Below are 17,827 nucleotides of genomic sequence, written 5' to 3' on the forward strand. Positions count from 1 at the left end.
AACTATGGCCACCAGGTGCCGTGATCAGTCATCGTGGTTCATAGCCGCACACACCTGACCAGTCGCAGTGCACTTGTTGACGTGTCAACACGATCTTGGACAGAAGGAGCAGAGCATTACTGCTGAAGCTCTATCATCAAAACAACAGTAATGCTGCACATGCACGTCGAGATTATTGCCAGCTGAAAGGATTACGGTAGGGCGCTCTTTCTCCACCAGCTGTGCGAAGCATGATAAAAAAGTTCATCTAGGGAAGAGGCCGACGACCTGTTGCACCACAGCATGTTGATTAAATCGCTGTTACTATGGCAGACAAGGCTGCACGTATTTCCCGATCGGTAGCGCTGCGCGTGCTGTGACACGGCAGTTGAACATCCCGTGGTCCACTGTACGGAAGGTGCTTCCAACCATTCTCAAATGGCATCCATACAAGATCCATATCATACAGCAGCTTGCACCACAGAACTCACAAAGACGTGTTGACTTCGCTCTGCACTTTCTCGCAAGGACTGAAGTTGACGAGGACTGGCCCTGAACCATCCTGGTGAGGTGAACACACAGACTCGTCGACTGTCGGGATCTTCACCTCCAGTCACTGTGCGTGAAGTTCCTGTGTATGGTGAACGTGTTACCGTATGGTCTGGTTTCACGGCTACGTTCATCATTGACCGATTCTTTTTTGAACAGGTTGGAGCGCAAGCACCAAAGACGTGCAGTGTGAATGGCCAGCATTACTGCGATATGCTTCGCCAGCGTGTCATACCCGCCCGACAGGAAAGAGACGCACTGGACTCAACAATTTTCGTGCAAGATGGGGTCCCACCGCACATCGCTCGTGAAAGTCCGCCTGCTTATCGGGAACACATGTGAAAACGATCGAATTATCAGCCGATCGTTTCCAAGTGCTTGACGGGCAAGATCACCTGATCTCGCTCCCTGCGATTTCTGGTTGTGGGGCTACCTGAAGGACAGGGTTTACCAGGGGCACTTGCCCGCGAAAGGCAAAGGTCCCGAGTTCGAGTCTCGGTCGGGCACACAGTTTTAATCTGCCAGGAAGTTTCATATCAGCGCACACTCCGCTGCAGAGTGAAAATCTCATTCTGGAAACATCCCCCAGGCTGTGGCTAAGCCATGTCTCCGCAATATCCGTTCTTTCAGGAGTGCTAGTTCTGCAAGGTTCGCAGGAGAGCTTCTGTAAAGTTTGGAAGGTAGGAGACGAGATACTGGCAGAAGTAAAGCTGTGGGTACAGGGCGTGAGTCGTGCTTCGGTAGCTCAGTTGGTAGAGCACTTGCCGGCGAAAGGGAAAGGTCCCGAGTTCGAGTCTCGGTCGGGCACACAGTTTTAATCTGCCAGGAAGTTTCATATCAGCGCACACTCCGCTGCAGAGTGAAAATCTCATTCTGGAAACATCCCCCAGGCTGTGGCTAAGCCATGTCTCCGCAATATCCGTTCTTTCAGGAGTGCTAGTTCTGCAAGGTTCGCAGGAGAGCTTCTGTAAAGTTTGGAAGGTAGGAGACGAGATACTGGCAGAAGTAAAGCTGTGGGTACAGGGCGTGAGTCGTGCTTCGGTAGCTCAGTTGGTAGAGCACTTGCCGGCGAAAGGGAAAGGTCCCGAGTTCGAGTCTCGGTCGGGCACACAGTTTTAATCTGCCAGGAAGTTTCATATCAGCGCACACTCCGCTGCAGAGTGAAAATCTCATTCTGGAAACATCCCCCAGGCTGTGGCTAAGCCATGTCTCCGCAATATCCGTTCTTTCAGGAGTGCTAGTTCTGCAAGGTTCGCAGGAGAGCTTCTGTAAAGTTTGGAAGGTAGGAGACGAGATACTGGCAGAAGTAAAGCTGTGGGTACAGGGCGTGAGTCGTGCTTCGGTAGCTCAGTTGGTAGAGCACTTGCCGGCGAAAGGGAAAGGTCCCGAGTTCGAGTCTCGGTCGGGCACACAGTTTTAATCTGCCAGGAAGTTTCATATCAGCGCACACTCCGCTGCAGAGTGAAAATCTCATTCTGGAAACATCCCCCAGGCTGTGGCTAAGCCATGTCTCCGCAATATCCGTTCTTTCAGGAGTGCTAGTTCTGCAAGGTTCGCAGGAGAGCTTCTGTAAAGTTTGGAAGGTAGGAGACGAGATACTGGCAGAAGTAAAGCTGTGGGTACAGGGCGTGAGTCGTGCTTCGGTAGCTCAGTTGGTAGAGCACTTGCCGGCGAAAGGGAAAGGTCCCGAGTTCGAGTCTCGGTCGGGCACACAGTTTTAATCTGCCAGGAAGTTTCATATCAGCGCACACTCCGCTGCAGAGTGAAAATCTCATTCTGGAAACATCCCCCAGGCTGTGGCTAAGCCATGTCTCCGCAATATCCGTTCTTTCAGGAGTGCTAGTTCTGCAAGGTTCGCAGGAGAGCTTCTGTAAAGTTTGGAAGGTAGGAGACGAGATACTGGCAGAAGTAAAGCTGTGGGTACAGGGCGTGAGTCGTGCTTCGGTAGCTCAGTTGGTAGAGCACTTGCCGGCGAAAGGGAAAGGTCCCGAGTTCGAGTCTCGGTCGGGCACACAGTTTTAATCTGCCAGGAAGTTTCATATCAGCGCACACTCCGCTGCAGAGTGAAAATCTCATTCTGGAAACATCCCCCAGGCTGTGGCTAAGCCATGTCTCCGCAATATCCGTTCTTTCAGGAGTGCTAGTTCTGCAAGGTTCGCAGGAGAGCTTCTGTAAAGTTTGGAAGGTAGGAGACGAGATACTGGCAGAAGTAAAGCTGTGGGTACAGGGCGTGAGTCGTGCTTCGGTAGCTCAGTTGGTAGAGCACTTGCCGGCGAAAGGGAAAGGTCCCGAGTTCGAGTCTCGGTCGGGCACACAGTTTTAATCTGCCAGGAAGTTTCATATCAGCGCACACTCCGCTGCAGAGTGAAAATCTCATTCTGGAAACATCCCCCAGGCTGTGGCTAAGCCATGTCTCCGCAATATCCGTTCTTTCAGGAGTGCTAGTTCTGCAAGGTTCGCAGGAGAGCTTCTGTAAAGTTTGGAAGGTAGGAGACGAGATACTGGCAGAAGTAAAGCTGTGGGTACAGGGCGTGAGTCGTGCTTCGGTAGCTCAGTTGGTAGAGCACTTGCCGGCGAAAGGGAAAGGTCCCGAGTTCGAGTCTCGGTCGGGCACACAGTTTTAATCTGCCAGGAAGTTTCATATCAGCGCACACTCCGCTGCAGAGTGAAAATCTCATTCTGGAAACATCCCCCAGGCTGTGGCTAAGCCATGTCTCCGCAATATCCGTTCTTTCAGGAGTGCTAGTTCTGCAAGGTTCGCAGGAGAGCTTCTGTAAAGTTTGGAAGGTAGGAGACGAGATACTGGCAGAAGTAAAGCTGTGGGTACAGGGCGTGAGTCGTGCTTCGGTAGCTCAGTTGGTAGAGCACTTGCCGGCGAAAGGGAAAGGTCCCGAGTTCGAGTCTCGGTCGGGCACACAGTTTTAATCTGCCAGGAAGTTTCATATCAGCGCACACTCCGCTGCAGAGTGAAAATCTCATTCTGGAAACATCCCCCAGGCTGTGGCTAAGCCATGTCTCCGCAATATCCGTTCTTTCAGGAGTGCTAGTTCTGCAAGGTTCGCAGGAGAGCTTCTGTAAAGTTTGGAAGGTAGGAGACGAGATACTGGCAGAAGTAAAGCTGTGGGTACAGGGCGTGAGTCGTGCTTCGGTAGCTCAGTTGGTAGAGCACTTGCCGGCGAAAGGGAAAGGTCCCGAGTTCGAGTCTCGGTCGGGCACACAGTTTTAATCTGCCAGGAAGTTTCATATCAGCGCACACTCCGCTGCAGAGTGAAAATCTCATTCTGGAAACATCCCCCAGGCTGTGGCTAAGCCATGTCTCCGCAATATCCGTTCTTTCAGGAGTGCTAGTTCTGCAAGGTTCGCAGGAGAGCTTCTGTAAAGTTTGGAAGGTAGGAGACGAGATACTGGCAGAAGTAAAGCTGTGGGTACAGGGCGTGAGTCGTGCTTCGGTAGCTCAGTTGGTAGAGCACTTGCCGGCGAAAGGGAAAGGTCCCGAGGTCGAGTCTCGGTCGGGCACACAGTTTTAATCTGCCAGGAAGTTTCATATCAGCGCACACTCCGCTGCAGAGTGAAAATCTCATTCTGGAAACATCCCCCAGGCTGTGGCTAAGCCATGTCTCCGCAATATCCGTTCTTTCAGGAGTGCTAGTTCTGCAAGGTTCGCAGGAGAGCTTCTGTAAAGTTTGGAAGGTAGGAGACGAGATACTGGCAGAAGTAAAGCTGTGGGTACAGGGCGTGAGTCGTGCTTCGGTAGCTCAGTTGGTAGAGCACTTGCCGGCGAAAGGGAAAGGTCCCGAGTTCGAGTCTCGGTCGGGCACACAGTTTTAATCTGCCAGGAAGTTTCATATCAGCGCACACTCCGCTGCAGAGTGAAAATCTCATTCTGGAAACATCCCCCAGGCTGTGGCTAAGCCGTGTCTCCGCAATATCCGTTCTTTCAGGAGTGCTAGTTCTGCAAGGTTCGCAGGAGAGCTTCTGTAAAGTTTGGAAGGTAGGAGACGAGATACTGGCAGAAGTAAAGCTGTGGGTACAGGGCGTGAGTCGTGCTTCGGTAGCTCAGTTGGTAGAGCACTTGCCGGCGAAAGGGAAAGGTCCCGAGTTCGAGTCTCGGTCGGGCACACAGTTTTAATCTGCCAGGAAGTTTCATATCAGCGCACACTCCGCTGCAGAGTGAAAATCTCATTCTGGAAACATCCCCCAGGCTGTGGCTAAGCCATGTCTCCGCAATATCCGTTCTTTCAGGAGTGCTAGTTCTGCAAGGTTCGCAGGAGAGCTTCTGTAAAGTTTGGAAGGTAGGAGACGAGATACTGGCAGAAGTAAAGCTGTGGGTACAGGGCGTGAGTCGTGCTTCGGTAGCTCAGTTGGTAGAGCACTTGCCGGCGAAAGGGAAAGGTCCCGAGTTCGAGTCTCGGTCGGGCACACAGTTTTAATCTGCCAGGAAGTTTCATATCAGCGCACACTCCGCTGCAGAGTGAAAATCTCATTCTGGAAACATCCCCCAGGCTGTGGCTAAGCCGTGTCTCCGCAATATCCGTTCTTTCAGGAGTGCTAGTTCTGCAAGGTTCGCAGGAGAGCTTCTGTAAAGTTTGGAAGGTAGGAGACGAGATACTGGCAGAAGTAAAGCTGTGGGTACAGGGCGTGAGTCGTGCTTCGGTAGCTCAGTTGGTAGAGCACTTGCCGGCGAAAGGGAAAGGTCCCGAGTTCGAGTCTCGGTCGGGCACACAGTTTTAATCTGCCAGGAAGTTTCATATCAGCGCACACTCCGCTGCAGAGTGAAAATCTCATTCTGGAAACATCCCCCAGGCTGTGGCTAAGCCATGTCTCCGCAATATCCGTTCTTTCAGGAGTGCTAGTTCTGCAAGGTTCGCAGGAGAGCTTCTGTAAAGTTTGGAAGGTAGGAGACGAGATACTGGCAGAAGTAAAGCTGTGGGTACAGGGCGTGAGTCGTGCTTCGGTAGCTCAGTTGGTAGAGCACTTGCCGGCGAAAGGTCCCGAGTTCGAGTCTCGGTCGGGCACACAGTTTTAATCTGCCAGGAAGTTTCATACATACATGGGCTGATCTGAAGTGCAGCATGTCAAGAGAGGTAGCTAGCACACACACGGCCGTACTTCGTTCTGCCGTGCAGAATGAAATCCTGCGCTTTCAGACTCTTCTGGACACTGACGTACGCGATACTGAGCCCCTTTCGTAGCAGCCCCTTTGGTAGCGGAATGCAATGGTATGATGTACCATAGCAGCACATTAAAAGCGTTGCATCTTAATTGATTCTGCATTATTTCACTTCCCCATGTCCTTGACATTGATGCTACCACGATTGGTCCTCGCACGGTAATTCCTTTCCATGTTATAACTTGTTAAATAGGAGAAGTTTAATTATAACCACCCGGTAGAGAAGGATTCGTTATCGCTGTCCAGCTCCGCGGCCGGCCGGTGTGGCCAAGCGGTTCTAGGCGCTACAGTTTGGAACCGAGCGACCGCTACGGTCGCAGGTTCCAATCCTGCCTCGGGCATGGATGTGTGTGATGTACTTAGGTTAGTTAGCTTTAAGTTGTTCTAAGTTCTAGGGGACTGATAATCTCAGATGTTGAGTCCCATAGTGCTCAGAGCCATTTGAACCATTTTGAACCAGCTCCGCGATCGTTACATGAACTATTTAGAAGAAGAATGCTACAAGATCCCCATTAGAACCAAAGAAGACCCGTGATGATCCATTCTGAGACGACGGGAAGCTGTTTTGAGTGCCAATAGTTTTCCTATACCGTATGCTGATGCAACAGCTCCATACTTAACAAGCACATATAACCGCTGGCTCGAAGAAAGAGCCGTACCCAAAGACCGAAACTTTGTACAGGTCACACCAATATTCAAGAAAGGTAGTAGTTAAAATCCACTAAATTAAAGGCCCATATTTTTAACCTCGATTTAGAAAACATCGTTGTTGTGAAACACAAATAGCTCTTTACTCGCATGAAGTGTTGAGTGCTATTGACAAGGGATCTCAAATTGATTCCGTATTTCTTGATTTCCGGAAGACTATTGACACTGTGCCACACAAGCGGCTTGTATTGAAATTGCGTGCTTATCAAATATTGTCTCAGTTACGTGACTGGATTCGTGATTTCCTGCCAGATAGGTGACAATTCGTAGTAACTGACGGAAAGCCATCGAGCAAAACAGAAGTATTTTCTAGCGTTCCTCAAGGTAGTGCTACAGGCCATTTGCTGTTTCTTATCTATATAAACTATTTGGGAGACTATCTGAGCAGCCGTCTTGGTTTTTCGCAGATGACGCTGTCGTTTATCGACTAGTAAAGTCATCAGAAGAGCGAACGATTCAGAAAACATATCTGTATGGTGCGAAAATTGGAAATTGACGCTAAATAACGAAAAATGAGTGCTAAAAGGAATACGTTAAACTTCGGTTACACGATAAATCAGTCAAATATAAAGGCCGTAAATTCAGTTCAAACAAATTAAATTGAAAGGAACACACAGAAAATGCTGTGGTGAATTCTAACCGAATTCTGCGTTTTATGGGCAGGACACTTAGAAAATGTAACAGATCTACTAAAGAGACTGCCTACACTACGCTTGTCCGTCCTCTTTATCAATACTAAGGCGCGGTGTGGGATCCTTACCAGATAGGAGTATGTCGAACAAGTTCAAAGAAGGGCAGCACGTTTTGTATTATCGCGAAGTAAGTGAGAGAGTGTCACTGGAATGATACAGGATTTCGGATGGATATCGTTAAAAGAGAGGCGTTATTCATTTCGGAGGAATCTTCTCACAAAATTCAAATCACCAACTTTCTCTTCCGAATACGAAATATTTTGTTCACGCCAACCTACATAGGGAGAAACGATCACAATGATAAAATAAAGGGATCAGAGCTTGTACGGAAAGATATACGTGTTCGTTCTTTTCGCGCGCCATGTGAGATTGGAAAAATGTGATTTGTAGAGCATCTATGTAGATGTAGATATACATTAGGCCCGGTAATGTGTTCGGTTTGTGGTGTTCCCATATTTTTTCCACTCCCTGTATATTTTTGCCAATATTCTATATTCTTTTATGAAATGATTTACAAAATTTCCATTATTGTTCAAACGTTTGTAATATCACTAAATATTTTTTTTTTATTCGGACGTTAAAAGAACATGCTATATGTGAATAAATTCAATTCATGACGTCAATTTTCCCTTCTTCGTCCTCGTTGAGCCGTAGGCAACCAGGAAACTTCTTTAAGTACCAAAGCGAGTGGAAATCACTGTGAGCTAGTTTTGGACTTTAAAGGCATTTGTACGGATTTTTCGCATCGCTAACGGAGAGCCCTTTCTCCATATTTTCTGATCGCAAGTTGATCGATTTCGGTATTTGTCTCTGTTAAAAGGGAAGTACTTAACGTTTTGCTTGGGATATTTGGAGTCTGTAGCTCGCCCAATAGACAGGAAACCAAACGAAATGCATTTCCTCTGAAACGAGCCGCCGGAAACCTGGAGGTCCTTCACCAGAACACTGAGGTGTCTCCGGACAACCTGTGAACCTTCAATCTCTGTTGGTCTACCATGGCCAGGGGACGTCGGTTGGTTAAGTAATTTTCAACGTCAATAAACTACACCAAGAGCGGTATACTTTAAATTATTTTATTTTATTCTGAAAGCAGCACTTTCTGGCATTTTATTTTGCTATCTTCAGGCTCCATACGCTTTCATCCAAATAAATGAACTTGTCGTATAGCACCATAAATCATTGGATATCGTGAATTCCAATCGTTATACAATTAGTTCATATGAAGACGTAACAGCTACGAGACTTGGTTTATTTGGATGAAAGCGTGAGGGGCTTGAAGATGGCTGAATGGAATGCCGAAACTGGTTGCTTTCAGAATAAAATAAAATTTCTTTAAGTATACGGCTGTTAGTGTAGTTTATTGACATTGAAAAAAGAAAAAAACTCTGAAACTTTGTCGATGCAGTTCTGGTTCATCTTGTATGTACTCTGGAAGACACTGCAGAGAGCATAGCGGAAGATACGGCGATTTTCTATCTCATATCAGTCGTGCAACGGGAAGAATGTCTATTACCATGAAATCCAAGTTTTCTCACCCATCTAACTGTCCTAGTACATGCAGTGGATCCTGATGCAGTTAGGAATTCCTATGTGATGTTCTGGATTGCCTATTACACATTACGACCTTCTTCAACTGTCGGCGGCCTCTATCAATCAACAGACGAGGCCGGCCTATACACTTTTGTGCTGTACGGGTCCCTTCACGTTTCCACTTCACTATCAGATCGGAAGCAGTGGAGCTAGGGATGTTTAGGAGTGTGGAAATCTCGCGTACAGACGTATGACACAAGTGACATCCAATCACGTGAATTCCGTGAGTTACGCGGCGCGCCCCATTCTGCTCTCTCACGATGTCTGACGACTATTGAGGTGGCTGATGTGTAGTACCTGGCAGCAGGTGGCAGCACAATGCACCTAATACGAAAAACGTATGTTTTTGGGGGTCCGGATACTTTGGTTCACACACTGTATAAAGTACCCGTTATTGTGAGTTTGTGTGGACACGCAGCGCTGAGTTTGTATTATACAAGCGGTGGTCTGACAATTCTGCTGCCACTCAACTGACGAGAAGGAGTAGATAACATTGTAATTAATGTTGACAGTGGCTACACTATGATATCTTAAGAGAGTGAGATATATTTTTTTAAATGATTATGACAAGTACGTATCGCTTTTCTCTTTTTATTCAGCTAAACGATACGAGGTAAGAAAGGAGAGGTGATTACTGACATCACAACCTTGCAGAACTCACAGGAGAGCTTCTGTAAAGTCAGGAAGGTAGGAGACGATGTACGGGCAGAAGTAAAGCTGCGAGGACGGGGCGTGAGTCGTGCTTGGGTAGCTCAGCTGGTAGAGCACTTGCCCGCGAAAGGCAAAGGTCCCGAGTTCGAGTCTCGGTCCGGCACACAGTTTTAATCTGCCAGGAAGTTTCATATCAGCGCATACTTCGCTGCAGAGCAAAAATCTCATTCCACTAACAAGGATGTTTGTCTATGTATATTAATGGATTTTTTTACAAAATGTGGGGCATTACTTATTGGACGACCCTCGTACATACACAGACTGGCAACTTTGATGCTGGTTCCAGTGAACACAACTGTTACTCACTAACCAATTCACAAAATCAGCAACAGCAACACACATAAAAAATCCACTGGACACCCACTCAAAAATATAGATCTTAAGAAACTCCGTTACACCCAGAAATCACATACAATTGATTTAATGGAGGAATTGGAAATTTTTCCACACCATGCAAGGGGAAAAAATTCTCAGTAACAAACTAGTGAATCAGTTATTTTTTAAAATTTTCCTCTTGTATATCATAACTATAGTAAATTGCATATTTACGTTCGTTTCTTCATCGAATCTACTCAATATTGGCAACAGAATGGGATGTAATGCATAATCTGTAAATCAAAAGTCAGTAGTTGCCAGTTATAGTAAAACATAATGTATAAGAGGCAACTTGTTTACTCCATGTAAATAACGTAGTCCACAGAAAATGTAACAACGCGGACTGTCTCCATACTTTTTATGAAACTATATCAGAATAATATCTGTGTAATATTATTTGGTTTAAAAAAGAGTGATGATTTGCGTGTGTGTGGCATTCTGGGTAACAGAGCACGCACTGTAGCTGTAACCAGACAGACGAAAATACGATCTTCTTAGTATGCTTATAGGGGTAGGGTGTTGCAATTCGGTGTATAAAAGGTTTGCCAATGAGATTCTGAGCAGATAATGGTTCATTTGCAAGTTTCTGTTATATGATGCGTGGGTAGAGCTTGTGTGTGTCTAAGTAATTATTACTTACTTAATGAGAGGTAGATTTGTGGTATCACAGCAGCCCGCGTTACTCTAAAAACATGGTAAAAATTAACTCATTGATGGCAGTATATTCGGATAATCAGATTCTAGTACTGGAAACTATTGTATTCTCCAAACAGTTGTCCATTGGATTTGAGAAAGGAAGTAAGAAGGTTTTTGATGGCAGTATTATTACAGAATAAGTTTAGCTTTTAATAAGGGAAGTCAATTACATTACATTGTTTTTCAGTGCACTTGCACAAAGAACGGCTCCAAAATTCGATATTTAGCGTTTACTAGTATTTGGGGTCTAAGAGTGAAAATATTAGCCTTAAATTAGTCTATGGTGCATCGTAAATAGCATCCAACAGATTCCATAAATACATTGAAATTATACTTTTCAGAACGTGATATAGGCCTAGATACTGGAAACGTGTAATCGCCAGATGTAAAATATCGAAGTGTCGCTTCTGCGAGTAGTTTTACTTGATCTACAGGGTGTTTCAAAAATGACCGGTATATTTGAAACGGCAATACAAACTAAACGAGCAGCGATAGAAATACACCGTTTGTTGCAATATGCTTGGGACAACAGTACATTTTCAGACAGACAAACTTTCGAAATTACAGTAGTTACAATTGTCAACAACAGATGGCGCTGCGGTCTGGGAAACTCTATAGTACGATATTTTCCACATATCCACCATGCGTCGCAATAATATGGCGTAGTCTCTGAATGAAATTACCCGAAACCTTTGACAACGTGTCTGGCGGAATGGCTTCACATGCAGATGAGATGTACTGCTTCAGCTGTTCAATTGTTTCTGGATTCTGGCGGTACACCTGGTCTTTCAAGTGTCCCCACAGAAAGAAGTCACAGGGGTTCATGTCTGGCGAATAGGGAGGCCAATCCACGCCGCCTCCTGTATGTTTCGGATAGCCCAAAGCAATCACACGATCATCGAAATATTCATTCAGGAAATTAAAGACGTCGGCCGTGCGATGTGGCCGGGCACCATCTTGCATAAACCACGAGGTGTTCGCAGTGTCATCTAAGGCAGTTTGTACCGCCACAAATTCACGAAGAATGTCCAGATACCGTGATGCAGTAATCGTTTCGGATCTGAAAAATGGGCCAATGATTCCTTTGGAAGAAATGGCGGCCCAGACCAGCACTTTTTGAGGATGCAGGGACGATGGGACTGCAACATGGGGCTTTTCAGTTCCCCATATGCGCCAGTTCTGTTTATTGACGAAGCCGTCCAGGTAAAAATAAGCTTCGTCAGTAAACCAAATGCTGCCCACATGCATATCGCCGTCGTCAGTCCTGTGCACTATATCGTTAGCGAATGTCTCTCATGCAGCAATGGTAGCGGCACTGAGGGGTTGCCGCGTTTGAATTTTGTATGGATAGAGGTGTAAACTCTGGCGCATGAGACGATACGTGGACGTTGGCATCATTTGGACCGCAGCTGCAACATGGCGAACGGAAACCCAAGGCCGCTGTTGGATCACCTGCTGCACTAGCTGCGCGTTGCCCTCTGTGGTTGCCGTACGCGGTCGCCCTACCTTTCCAGCACGTTCATCCGTCACGTTCCCAGTCCGTTGAAATTTTTCAAACAGATCCTTTATTGTATCGCTTTTCGGTCCTTTGGTTACATTAAACCTCCGTTGAAAACTTCATCTTGTTGCAACAACACTGTGTTCTAGGCAGTGGAATTCCAACACCAGAAAAATCCTCTGTTCTAAGGAATAAACCATGTTGTCCACAGCACACTTGCACATTGTGAACAGCACACACTTACAGCAGAAAGACAACGTACAGAATGGCGCACCCACAGACTGCGTTGTCTTCTATATCTTTCACATCACTTGCAGCGCCATCTGTTGTTGAAAATTGTAACTACTGTAATTTCGAAAGTTTGTCCGCCTGAAAATGTACTGTTGTCCCAAGCATATTGCAACAAATGGTGTATTTCTATCGCTGCTCGTTTAGTTTTTATTGCCGTTTCAAATATACCGGTCATTTTTGAAACACCCTGTAGAACCGCATCTTTAATGTGAGTATCGAATATTTTGTTTTTGTTTTGTTTTTAATACAGCTTGAATCACAATTCCACTAAGCACTCAAAATTAGCTTTAGTTATCCGAAAGTATTTCACAGTGGGTCGTTGGCTTTTCATAGTCGATATGATTCGTCGTGACCTTGAACAGCAAGATTAGGAAATCTTTGTTTTGCGTAATTTTTTTTTTTTCAGTCGCGCAGACGTACATCAATTATCCTTCAGTTCACCCGTCATTCAGCATACGTGAGACAGTAAACAAAAAAGTTTTGAAGCAGATACTCTGAACACAAAACACCGAAAAGTGGAAACTCAAACACCAAGTTTGCAAACCACTTCATGTGACATAATCACCAATCTACTGGCGGAAAAACCCCTGTAAGCAGTAATAATAATATGTGCGTAGCTAATACCCTCCTACGACAACCCAAGAAAGGTCCATTGCGATGATTTAAAGCATAAGATGTACCAACCTTCCGACTTGAACGAAGTATTTCTTAAGGTTATAATTTTCGCTTAAAACTTGCGGAAAAGATTTTGCCTATCGTGGTTTCCAATTAACCTCCGGTTTCAGTGTTTAGGTTCCGAACTGTACCCAAATTGTGAAATTTTTTTATCTTCAGGATGCCACAAACAACGTCGATAATTAAACGTATCACTTTCTCACAGTCCGTGTTCCGTGCTGCGTCAGTAAATATGGCCGAAGAAAAAAAGGGATTTGAATTTCATCTATTGTCGTCCAAAATCTATACGTTCGGGCGTTGAGATTGGCAACATTTGACCGCGCACGTGGTCTCTTCCTGATTTGAAAAGATCGGCCGACTTCGGCCGATGTTAGTCGGTGCCACTGTTACCACAGCCTTAGCTTAGCAGTTCCAAACGGTTCTCGCGCGGGCGGATGACTTGCGAAAACACTGTATTATCTCTCCCCTCCACGCGCCATCTGTCAATTACGTGACTCGCTGGACGAGAGCGGTCCGCTGTCGTTTATAGCGCGCACTCGGCACCGGCAGCAGACGCAACGTCAAGCATGGCGGGCGCAAGGCAGGCAACAGTGAAGGTGCGCATCTCGCAGGGCGAGCTGCTCGGTCGCCGCCGGCGCACAGTGTGGGGGTTCCCCTACTGCTGCTTCCAGGGAATCCCCTACGCGGCGCCACCGGTCGGACCGCTCCGCTTCAAGGTGAGTGCCGGGCTAGAGATGTACAGTGTGTAAAATTTTAGATGGCAGACCTCTCCCTAGTCCTGAATCGGTAGAAGTCGGTAAACGTCGGGAGGCTTCGGTAGGCACGCAGTTTCGACTGCTGCCAACATTACGTAGCTGACTGTGTTGTACAAGGTAGCCATTGTCGTCTGCTTCGTTATTGTTTTGCGCTGTACTGTAGTGCGTGTTTTTATTGTGCAGTTGTGGTAAACATTATCAAAATGAGTGAAGAGGCAGTTGCTGGTCCATCTCGGGAGTCGCCAACAACCTTTCCCGGTAGGCCTACGGTTAGAAGGAAACCAATATTACGTAGCGATGCTCACAAAATTATATTGCGTGTGACTGAATGCTGCGCGGCACTTTTCACGCATCTCGATGTTTACCACGTCATATCTCCTGAATTATATGTCGTAAAGAGACATAAATTTGCCGCGGCATTTACTGATATATGTGGATACTGTATGCGAAATATGTTGTGATTAGAGTTAATAGTAACGAAATAATACATTAAACCGTCATGCCTACTGCGGCAGATTTACGGTATGTACTGAGAAAATGTAGTAAGCGATAACCATTTTTCCTTTCATTATTTTGTGGGGGGTGTCAGCGAGAAAAATTTTCGTAAAGGTGTGAAATTGTATGTAACGTTTGTTGCTAGTCGCTAAGTGCTCTCATTCTCAAATAGTGGATGCATAAATCTGGTCATTTTCCCGCGGTGGCATCTCATTGTTTGTGACGTCATATCTCCTCAAGAATGTGTCTTACTTCTTTTTTTTCGGATAGGAACCTTCTTGGGCTTACGGAGAACAACTCACCAAAGTTTCATTACAATCGGATGAATGGTTTGTGAGTGCATAGTAGACAAACATACATATATATATATATATAGATTTTAATGCACGTGATCATTTCAGTTTCGTTTACAAACAACATTTAAAGCGAGTTTTACTTCCAAGCCTTTCGTCTGCTTTCGTGTAAGCATGACGCGCAATTTGTAGTGCCAGCACTGCAACTGGTAGCCGTGCCTTGTCCTCCCCCCCCCCCCCCCCCAACGGCTACTCTCCCATCGTCAGCCAATGCTTGCTTCCTCCTCTCCCCGCACTCCCCTCACAACTCTGCCATCTTACAGTTAACACACTGTACCGATGTATTAGTCGACAAAGAGAATTGTTGTGTTGTTGTTGTGGTCTTCAGTCCAGAGACTGGTTTGATATCTCCCAGTACCTACTGCAACCTACATCCTTCTGAATCTGTTTAGTGTATTCATTTCTTAGTCTCCCTCTACGATTTTTACCCTCCATGCTGCCCTACAATACTAAAGTGGTGATCCCTCGATGCCTCAGAATATGCCCTACCAACTGATCCCTTCGTCTAGTCAAGTTGTGCCACAAATTTCTCTTCTCTCCAACACTATTCAATACCTCCTCATGTGATCTACCCATCTAATCTTCAGCATTCTTCTGTAGCACCACATTTCGAAAGCTTCTGTTCTCTTCTTGTCTAAACTATTTATCACCCACGTTTCACTTCCATACATGGCTACACTCCATACAAATACTTTCAGAAACGACTTCCTGACACTTAAATCTATACTCGATGTTAACAAATTTCCCTTCTTCAGAAAACGCTTTCCTTGACATTTCCAGTCTACATTTTATATCCTGTGTACTGCGACCATCATCAGTTATTTTGCTCCCCAAATAGCAAAACTCATTTACCACTTTAAGCATCTCATTTCTTAATCTAATTCCCGCAGCATCACCCGATTTAATTCGACTACATTCCATTATTCTCGTTTTGCTTTTGTTGATGTTCATCTTATATCCTCCTTTCAAGACCATGTCCATTCCGTTCAGCTGCTCTTCCAGGTCCTTTGCTGTCTCTGACAGAATTACAATGTCATCGGCGAACCTCAAAGTTTTTATTTCTTATACGTGGGTTTTAATTCCTATTCCGAATTTTTCTTTTCTTTCCTTTACTGCCTGCTCAATGTATAGATCGAATAACATTGGAGATAGGCTACAACCCGGTGTCAGTCTCTTCCCAACCACTATTTCCCTTTCATGCCCCTCGACTCTTATAACTGCCATCTGGTTTCTACAAATTGTAAATAGCCTTTCGCTCCGTGTATATTAGCCCTGCCACCTTCAGAATTTGAAACAGAGTATTCCAGTCAGTATTGTCAAAAGCTTTCTCTATGTCTACAAATGCTAGAAACGTAGGTCTGCCTTTCCTTAATCTATTTTTTTAAGATAAGTCGTAGGGTCAGTATTGCCTCACGTGTTCCAACATATCCACGGAATCCAGACTGAGAATTCGTGTTAGTATTTTGCAGCCGTGGTTTATTAAACTGATTTTTCGCTAATTTTCACGTCTGTCAACACCTGCTCTCTTTGGGATTGGAATTATTATATTCTTCTTGAAGTCTGAGGGTATTTCACTTGTCTCATACATCTTGCTCACTAGACGGTAGAGTTTTGTTAGGCCTGGCTTTCCCAAGGTTGTCAGTAGTTCTAATGGAATGTTGTCTACTCGTGGGGCCTTGTTTCGACTTGGATCTTTCAGTGCTCTGTCGAAGTCTTCACGCAGTATCGTATCTCCTATTTCAACTTCATCTACATACTCTTCCATTTCTATAATATTTTCCTCAAGAACATCGCCCTTGTATAGACCCTCAATATACTGCTTTCACCTTTCTGCTTTCCCTTCTTTGCTTAGAACTGGGTTTCCATCTGAGTGAATTGTAGAGCCGATCGTAGCAAGAATTAACTTGATCACTGTGTGGGGGAGGGGGCGGCGGGGCTAGTCATGAAGTTTTGTCACCTCGAAAAACTCAAGCTGTGCTCATGGAACTGGGAGAAGTTGTTAAGGAGCGTCCTCCCCATGCCTTTTTTGCGTTCAACTTTGCACATGCGCACAAATTTCCAGCACCTCAACTGTACATGCGCATTTTTGCATGCGTAATTTCCTGGAAAAGAAGGTCGAGCGTGAAGTGAATCGCTAGCCGCCATCTGTTTGAGCATTCTGCTTCTCAGCAGACGACATTAGTTGGGTCCCATGTGTGTTTGCTCGTGTAGTGTGTTGAGATTATGCAGTGAAGACATTAACAGGTGTAGAAGTATGAAACCGGAATTTGGTTGCAATAATTACTCGTCTGTTGTTCGAAACTTTTCAACGATATTTTATTTATACATTTCTCCTACTTCTCCGCCAGGCTATGAATGCCACGCCAAAAAAAAACCGGTTATTGTTTTGAAGTGAACCAGTCTGCGAGTCATTTTCGTACATTTTCATACGAATTGGAGCGTTGTTGAGCGAGAGCGTGTCCCAGTGACGCAAATAGATGATAATCGGACGAAGCAAAGTCTGGATAATAAGCCGCATGGCCGGCCGGGGTGGCCGAGCGGTTCTAGGAGCTTCAGTCTGGAACCGCGCGACCGTTACGGTAGCAGGTTCGAATCCTGCCTCGGACATGGATGTGTGCGATGTCTTTAGGTTGGTTAGGTTTAAGTAGTTCTAAGATCTAGGGGACTGATGACCTCAGATTTTGGGTCGCATAGCGCTAAGAGCCATGATAGAATAAGCCGCATGCCCTAGCATTTCGCAATTGAACGCCTCAATCGCTCCTCTGGCCTGTTTTGCTGTGTGTGGTGGGGCGTTATCATGGAGCAATATGACTTTGTGTTGCCATTTTACATAGTCCGGTCGTTTTTCACGTAATGCTCGACTTAAATCGATCATTTGTTGTTGGTAGCGATCAGCGTTAAAGGTTTCACAAGGTTTCAGCAGCTCTTAATAGGTGACGCCGTTCTGATCCCACCAAATACAGGTCATTGCCTTCTTTCCAAAGCCATTTGGTCTTGCAGTGGATGTCGATGGTTTGCCTGGATTCACCCATCATTTAGGATTCTCAAAGTCTATCCAGTTTTCATCACTTGCCACTATTCGATGAAGAAACGACTTTCTTGTTTATCTAGAGAGCAGCACTTGACAATTGGTCCTTCGATTTGCTTGCTGTCGTTTATGTGGAACCCACTTTCCCACTTTCTGCACCTTTCCCATAACTCTCAACCGAAGAGAAACGGCCTTCTGTTTCACACTCAAAGTTCCTTTCGAGTTTGAGTATCATCTTCATCCAATAAGGCCTGCAGTTCGT

At 45.6% G+C, this 17,827-nt stretch overlaps 1 protein-coding gene across 3 annotated transcripts in view; it reads left to right on the forward strand.

Moving 5' to 3' along the window:
- The first annotated feature begins 13,465 nt into the window (after positions 1-13,465).
- LOC126106433 (esterase FE4-like) overlaps positions 13,466-17,827 on the forward strand; it is a 146,831-nt gene continuing 142,469 nt past the window's right edge. For all 3 annotated transcript variants that reach the window (XM_049912714.1, XM_049912713.1, XM_049912715.1), the window contains exon 1: positions 13,466-13,650. In XM_049912714.1, coding sequence (XP_049768671.1) covers positions 13,501-13,650 — 150 coding nt within the window. In that variant the 5' untranslated portion in view covers positions 13,466-13,500. The remainder of the gene's footprint in view (positions 13,651-17,827) is intronic.

The sequence above is a fragment of the Schistocerca cancellata genome, chromosome 10, assembly GCF_023864275.1.
Source record: "Schistocerca cancellata isolate TAMUIC-IGC-003103 chromosome 10, iqSchCanc2.1, whole genome shotgun sequence".
NCBI lineage: Eukaryota > Metazoa > Arthropoda > Insecta > Orthoptera > Acrididae > Schistocerca > Schistocerca cancellata.